This window comes from Jatropha curcas, chromosome 7 (assembly GCF_041381405.1).
Source record: "Jatropha curcas cultivar XTBG-Jc1 chromosome 7, XTBG_Jcur_1.0, whole genome shotgun sequence".
Lineage (NCBI taxonomy): Eukaryota > Viridiplantae > Streptophyta > Magnoliopsida > Malpighiales > Euphorbiaceae > Jatropha > Jatropha curcas.
The window spans coordinates 24,308,488-24,316,487 of record NC_143157.1 but is presented as its reverse complement, the minus strand read 5'-3'; the positions used below and the strand labels follow the sequence as shown (position 1 = coordinate 24,316,487).

General features: G+C 33.3%; 2 protein-coding genes and 1 pseudogene across 3 annotated transcripts; 1 reads left to right on the top strand and 2 right to left on the bottom strand.

Annotated features, from left to right (window-relative positions):
• LOC105633271 (2-alkenal reductase (NADP(+)-dependent)) lies at window positions 1-1,937 on the top strand. The gene is made up of 5 exons (XM_089724107.1): window positions 1-325; window positions 430-616; window positions 716-882; window positions 1,153-1,235; window positions 1,324-1,937. The coding sequence occupies exons 1-5, from the start codon at window positions 83-85 to the stop codon at window positions 1,739-1,741; spliced, it is 1,098 nt and encodes a 365-aa protein (XP_089580233.1). The 5' UTR covers window positions 1-82; the 3' UTR covers window positions 1,742-1,937.
• A 2,004-nt stretch (window positions 1,938-3,941) lies between these two features.
• Window positions 3,942-4,649, bottom strand: LOC149495038 (2-alkenal reductase (NADP(+)-dependent)-like). Its single transcript, XM_089724494.1, has 3 exons — window positions 4,620-4,649; window positions 4,389-4,471; window positions 3,942-4,239 (listed from the first exon to the last, which is right to left on the bottom strand). Exons 1-3 carry the CDS (start codon window positions 4,647-4,649, stop codon window positions 3,942-3,944), a joined length of 411 nt encoding a protein of 136 aa, XP_089580620.1.
• On the bottom strand, window positions 4,389-6,334 carry LOC105632942 (2-alkenal reductase (NADP(+)-dependent)-like; annotated as a pseudogene). The gene is made up of 6 exons (XR_016321769.1): window positions 6,060-6,334; window positions 5,767-5,953; window positions 5,481-5,653; window positions 5,315-5,392; window positions 4,550-5,213; window positions 4,389-4,471 (listed from the first exon to the last, which is right to left on the bottom strand). The product of XR_016321769.1 is annotated as a 2-alkenal reductase (NADP(+)-dependent)-like (transcript).
• Window positions 6,335-8,000: the final 1,666 nt, after the last annotated feature.

The window sequence follows — 8,000 nt, the reverse complement described above, 5'->3', positions numbered from 1 at the left end:
ACAAAATCAATCAAACATTATATTATTTCTATTAGGAAATTTCAGTTGATCAGAGAAAGAAGCTTAATTATTTTTAGCAACAATGGCTGGTGCAAATGAAGGAACAGTAAGTAACAAGCAGGTTATATTCAAACACTATGTAAATACTCGTCACCCTCAAGAATCAGACATGTACGTGAGTAGTAATTCGGTCAAACTTCAAGTCCCAGAAGGAAGTAACGGAATCGTTGTCAAGAATCTCTACTTGTCTTGTGATCGCTACATGAGAAACCTAATGAAAGAAGTAAAACACAGCCAGGGATTTCAAACTTACAAGCCTGGTTCGGTTAGTTAACATTTCATTTTCATCGTTATAATTGTTAGTTTAAGTCAAAAGTTGCAGAGAAATTTTTTTGACATGTTTCAGAAATTTTGTTTATTAACATGCAGCCTCTGTATGGATATGGAGTGGCCAAAGTTGTAGAATCTAGACATCCAGATTTTAAGGAAGGTGACTTTGTTTGGGGAATCACAACATGGGAAGAGTATAGCTACATTGCGACACCAACACCACAAACTCTCTTTAAAATTAACCCTTCTGATGATTTACCTCTTTCCTATTATCTTGGAATTCTTGGTATGTGCTAACTATCTCCTTTGACTGACATACTAATTAATCTTTAAAATTATAATTAGAATTCAAGAATCTTATTACATATTGATTTGTATTTTGTAGGTATGCCTGGGATAACTGCTTATGCTGGATTTTACGAGGTTGGTGCTCCTAAGAAGGGAGATTATGTGTTTGTTTCAGCAGCTTCTGGTGCAATAGGTCAAATTGTTGGGCAATTTGCAAAGTTGACTGGTTGCTATGTTGTTGGGAGTGCTGGAAGTACAGAGAAAGTGAGTTTCTTATGCATGCATACACCAAAACCAATCAAATATAGTTTTTTGATTGGAGTCAGAGTATTTCCGACCATTTACTGAAGAAAAAAAAAAAAAACAGCAATAATTTTTTAAAAAATCCTTCTTTGAATAGCTGGGTGTATACGTGATTCCATACATCGAGTGTAGACAAGTCTTATTCTGTATCTCTCATTTCTTTTTTTTTACACTCAAAACAAATTACTTGATTGGTCAGCTTTTTCACTTTGTTTCCTTTTATTATTTAAGGTTGATTTGTTGAAGAATAAATTTGGATTCGATGAGGCTTTCAATTACAACGAAGAAAAGGATTTGGATGCAGCTTTGAAAAGGTTAGCACTTAAATTAATTATAAGTATTTAATGAAATTGAAAAAACATCGTTTAATTACTAATAAATCAAATATTTCTTGACATGCAGGTATTTTCCTGAAGGCATCGACCTATATTTTGATATTGTTGGTGGAAAAATGCTCGACGCAGTTCTACTTAACATGAGATACAATGGACGGATTGTAATATGTGGAATATTATCACAAGAAAATTCAGAAAAACACGAAGGAATACACAGCATTGTAGAACTTATTCTGAAACATATTCGTATGGAAGGGTTTGTTGTGTCTGATTACTATCACCTCTTTCCAAAATACCTGGAAATGGTTGTGCCAAACATAAAAGAAGGGAAGATTACTTATATTGAAGATATTGCCAGTGGCCTTGAAAGCGGTCCAGCAGCTTTGGTTGGGCTCTTCACTAGACAGAATGTAGGAAAGCGAGTGGTTAAAATTGCTGGTAATGATTTGGGCTTTGCAAAATTCTTTGGCGAAGAAGGGTGTTGAAGCATCTAATGAGTTTTTAGCTTTAGTATGATTGTCAGGCTGTTTCAATATTGTGATTTGTTTCTTATCTCACGAAGAGATGAATCTCATGTAAGTTAAAGTTTTTCATGTGTTTTTACTTAGCATTTTTGAATTAGGTTGGGTGTATTTAGAGAACCTGATAGCTCAGGTTTAGAATGTTGAATAAACTTTAATATAGTCCAGACCTATTGTTCATAGAATTTGTTTGACAAGAATATACAATAATCGGAAGCGTACCTTGATCCATAACGGCAGATCTATGTTATGGGTTACCTCGTTGGGACAATTCGATTCTCACCGTAACAGCAGATCTACGTTTCTTCACTCAGGCCTTTTGTCCATAAGTGCTCTCTTAATGGTCAGAGAATAATCAACAGAGAATAATCAACAGCTGCGGGAGTTTCTTTTATGAGCTCTCTCAAATAAACTATCTCTGTATGTGTTTGAGGGAGCCGTCACACTCTCTTGTTTCTGTGTTAACCCTAATCTGTTGATTCCTTTATAAGGCAGAGGAAGGGTATTAAAACCCTAACTGGCTCTTATCCATTAAACCCAATAACCATCATCTTGGTTACTTTAATTAGAATCAGCCCTTTAATCTCATGGGCCACATACAGATTATTAAAATAATCTAATATAGAAACTTAAAAATGTTAAATTTTTTCTGGATATAAATCAATATATTGCTGATAAAAAAATTGCTGATAAATGATTATAACTGTTTCAATTTAATTAGTAGCCAGACATTAGTATATGGATATGGTTAATAAGCTTTCTCAGCTCTACATTAAAACAACCTTCAGATCAAATGTCAGTTCTTTATTGTATTTTGATTATTCCATTTAGTAATATCTTTTCTCACTTAAATTCTTGTAGTCTCTATTTCATTTAAATTTGTAAATGATTCAATTAAGAAATATTTTATGACTTAAATTCTTGCGGTTTCTATCTCATTTAAATTTGTAAATGATTCAATTAAGAAATAATTTATGAATTAAATTCTTATAGTACAAATATTTTAGGTGGGCTCACCATAGTTAATAAAGCAATTGTGTAACAGAAGTCACAAGTTTTTTTTTTTTAAGCATTAGGGGATTCGATCCAGATTCTATTGTCGGAGCGTATATACACTTACTACTAAACTATGTCTTAATGTAGGAAGTCACAATTATTGCAAAATGCATATGTATAAAAATTATTTTATATTATAATTTATCAGAAATCAGTTGAAACATGAAAGAAAAATAATGAATATAGTATGACAATTAGAGCGATAGTTTTGTAATTTCATGCTAAAATGTGGAGATTCTTCTCAGTCAGCCATTTTCTCTCGGTTTTGGAGAGATTAAAAATTGGTGGGTATGGGTGAAATTTAATACAGATTTTTTTTTCCAATTTTATCTCTCATATTTCCAAACAGAGTAAGATAACCTTTCATGATTATTTTCTTCTCATATTTTATTTTCTTCCCATTTTCCTCCTTTCCAAACAGGCTGTAAAGTTTCAACTCAAGATGAATTTTACAATAGTCGTCCATCGGCAAATGGCAATTTTAATTTTAGCCGCTTGCATTTGAGACTAAGACCAAATCAATCGACGTCAGCACTTAGCAAACCACGCGGAGCGTAGTCAATTCAAGCAATTGTAAGAATACTAAGAATATTGACTACACGGTTATGCACTTATAATATAATAATTTAACAATGCTTATCATTTTAATATTTTCCTCTAATAATTTTAAATTAAAATTATTAATATTAATCGGGTGTGACCTGATCGATCTTTTCACATATTATCAAAGATGTGTTGAGTAAGAGATTTGAGTTTGAAACATATCAACTACTAAATTATCACCAATTTGTTCAATGTTATTCCGACCCATTAAATTTATTGGGCTTCCCAAGTATCAAACTAAAATTATTAGCCATTAATCTATATATAAGTATAAATTAAAATTCTTAATGATTAATAATAAAATAAAATACAAATTCTCCAAAAAAAGAAAAGAAAATACAAACTCTTCTCTATTCAAGTAGTGTACTTTTAAATGTATTTTTATAACTAATGAACAAAAAAGCATTCATCCCAAACAAGTTATTATTCTTATTCTTCTCCTCCTTCAAGTATAGGCAGGCAGCCATAGCTGAATTTTATTATCAAGAAGCTCAATTAATAGTCATCATTCATCGGCAACTTTAACCACTTGCTTTCCCATATTACATCCTCTGAATCCGCCAACCACAGCCGCCGGACCGCTTTCTATACCGGCGGCAATATCTTCAACATAAACAATCTTCCCTTCTTTTATTTTTGGTATTATCATTTCGTGGTACTTAGGAATTAGGTGCAGGTAATTGGCAACTAGAAATCCTTCCACGCGGAGGCTTTTGTAAACTATTTGCGTTAGATTTTTTACTCCATAAACCTCGTCTATCCACACATAACAATGCGTCCCCCAAATTTCATATTCAGCAGAACTGCTTCCAGCATCTTACCACCAACATTTTCAAAATATATATCGATTCCTTTAGGAAAATATCTGCATTTTTCCAACAATTGGGTTTGATTAATTCTTTGTAATGGTGTGTATTATGTTTCAATCTCAATAATAGAAAGAAGGAAGTACCTTTTCAAAGCTGCATCCAAGTCCTGTTCTTCATTGTAATTGAAAGCCTCGTCGAATCCAAACTTGTTCTTCAACAAATCAACCTTAAAATGGACAAAGTAAAATCAGATAAAAGAAAAACATTACAGCCAAGGGAAGAAAAATCATCGAATGAAGCTCACTTTTTCTTTGCTTCCAGCACTTCCAACCAAGTAACAACCTGACAACTTTCTAATTCAACTCGAATTATACTTGTCTAGACCAGGTTAATGGCCTCACCATGAACTAAACCAATAAAAATAAAAATTTTTTATATTTTATCTTTTTTTTTTCCGGTATATGGTCAAAAATATTTTCATTTGAACGAAAATTCTTATTTTCTTTTGTTTGATCATAGAACTTTGCAAAGCTTAATTATATATTATTTATTAACCATCGGAAGTAAATGAAAAAACCCAAGAAAAATCATTCATCAGCAATTTTAACCACTTGCTTTCCTACATTCTTTCCAGTGAATTGCCCAACCAAAGCTGCTATACTGCTCTCAAACCCAATGGCAAAATCTTCAAGATATGTGATCTTCCCTTCTTTTAGGTTGGGCACAACCATTTCTAGGTATTCTGGAAAGAGGTGGTAGTACTCAAAAGCAACCAACCCTTCAATGCGAATACGTTTCGACACTACTTCCATCAGATTGTGTATTCCTTCATGTTGTTCTACGTTTTCTTGTGACAGCATTCCACATAATCCAATGCGTCCATGGGGTCTCATATGTTAACTAGCACTGCGTCAAGCATTTTCCCGCCAACAATATCATAGAATATGTCGATGCCTTCAGGAAAACATCTGCATGCATTTACATGTCAAGACATATTAGATTTCTTGGTAATTAATTAATGTTTTTTCAGTTGTAATAAGTACTTGTTAATTATTTAAGTACTAATTACCTTTTCAAAGCTGCATCCAAGTTCTGTTCTTCTTTGTAATTGAAAGCCTCATCGAATCCCAGTTTGTTCTTTAACAAAAATGTGAAGAAATAATAATTAAAAGCAAAGACATAATCAAAAGCTGATAAACTGGGTAAATATAAGGATTTGTTTGGGGATGAAATAACTCTCTTTCTCTTTGCTTCCAGCACTTCCAACAACATAGCAACCAGCCAACTTCACAAATTGCCCAACAATTTGACCTATTACACCAGAAGCAGCTGAAACAAACACAAAATCTCCTTTCTTTGGAGTTCCAATCTCATAAAGTCTCAGGATAGGCAAGTAGGCCAGGCATACCTGCAAATTACAAATCAATATACAGTAATAAGATTTTGAATATACTAATTGTAATTTTGAAGATTAATTGATATTTCAATCAAAAAGAGATCTTAGAGGTTGCATATATATACCAAAAATTCCAAGATAATAGGAAATAGGGAAATCATCAGTTGGGTTTTTTGTAAAGAGAGTTTCTGGTGTTGGTGCTGCAATAAGGCTGTACTCTTCCCCTGTTGTGATTCCCCAAACCAAGTCACCTTTCTTGAAGTCTGGATGTCTAGATTCGATAACTTGGGCCACTCCATATCCATATAGAGGCTGCGTACTAGTAAACAGTAGCAACAAACATTTACATATATTTCTGAAACATGTTGAAAATATTACATTTGTTTGGTATCATGTCAAAAATAACTAGTTAACTAACCGAACCAGGCTCTTAAGTGGGAAATTTTTGGCGGTGTTCGGCTTTTTTCATTAGGTTTCTTATGAAGCGATCACAAGACAAGTAGAGATTCTTGATAATAACTCCATTCGTTCCTTCTGGTAATTGAAGTTTGATCGAATTACTACTCACATACATGTCTTATGCTTGAGGGGAACGTGTATTCGCGTAGCTTTTGAATATAACTTGCTTGTTGGTCACTGTTTTTTCTTTTGCACCCGCCATTGTTGCAGATCAATTAAGCTATCTCTCAACTGCAATTTTCTGATGGAATGAATATCAAATTTAATAAATTTTGTTTCTTTATAACTGGGTTTATATATACTCATCACCCACCTAAACTATTTCGTGAATTCAATTCCATTTATTTGATCAGTCAAGATTAACCAGCTAAATATTTGAACAAAGTCAGATTTTTATCTTAGCTGTTCATATAATTAGTGGTGTACATCCAACTTTACTTCATTAAATAAGTTTCCATCGATTGTTTTTCCAATTTCCACAAAAATAAAGTAGAAAAGGAATAAGAATATAAATAATACATTTTGAAGATGGAAAGAAAAGGTTCTTGAAATTTACCTCTGTATATTCTAATAAAGCAGAGTAGTGCTCGGCTGCTAGCCATACCGTCCCCAGTGGAGTCAAGACAAATAACTGAAACAGAGCACATAACAATGAAACAAGGGAAATTTTACAAGTTAGAGGGAGCAAACAGGATGACGCATTATTATGTTAGGTTAATTTTGGATAAAGAGAGGTGAATGTATACCTTTATTATTTATAATACTAAACAATATAACTTTTCATTGTTGTAACTTTTGCCCACTCAATTGCTAAATTATTGGAGTAACTTGAATCTAAAGGGCAGGTCAGTCGCAAAGAGCACCTAAAGAATTGAAGGATTCTCGAAATATTAGATTTTGAGTCGCTCTCAGCGTAAAATCTCCACGGTCCAACTCCTGTGTCTCTTGGAGCGGATGGAGAATATTTAAATTATGTGGATTGTTAAATTGTATGGGTCTATAAAAGATTTTGGAATAATTTAAATATTAGAGATTGTAGGAAATTATTTGTCATCGGAAACCTTTTCTTTTTCTTTTTTTTTCCTAGTAATATTAGATGATGGGTGGTCTCATCTTTAGATTAAAAAAACCAAAACTTATATGGTGACTCAATTGCCTTTACGAAGAAGACATGTTTATAGGACTCCACTAATTAAGGTGCAATTATTATGGTTACTTTCATTTGGTGTTTTTTTTGGAAATCATCCGCACCCTATTATTAGAGACCGTCTAATCCGGCTCAGAGTTTGATTACAGTTAAGGTTTTTTCTCTCTTCTTATAAGTACATTTAGTGGGGATCGAACTTGAGAACTCTTCTCACATATCCAACCTGTGTTGTCAACTGAGCTGCAAACTATATGTTTATTTGATTATTTTGCTTGCTTAATTCATGTGATAATGATCTTAGAATAAAAGGAATAATCAATATATATGCTCCATTCCTTTCCAAAAAAAAAAAAAAAAAAAAAAAAAAAAAATTAATGTGAGATGATTAATATAGTATTGTAAACTTAGCTCTCGTAAAAACTACGGTGTCATCCAGGTCAAGCTTTCCAGCCTCACCATCCAGCCCAGAGCAAGATACAGCAATGTCAAGCTCCATATATGCCAAAATGGTGGGACGTGGATATGCTCGATTGCCATATCATCAAAAGCAAACACGTGGCTTCAATCCATGTGATCTAGTGTTCAACTATTACGCCAAGTCACTAGAACTCACTACATGGTGCGTGAAGCCCCCATAAACAAAGCATTTTAACCGAATGCCATGTGTAAAAGGACGACCACGTTATCACGTGGCAGCAGTGTATAGTTATTCGCCTCCTGGCAGAAACATGTCGACCAATGTAGCATGTGGTG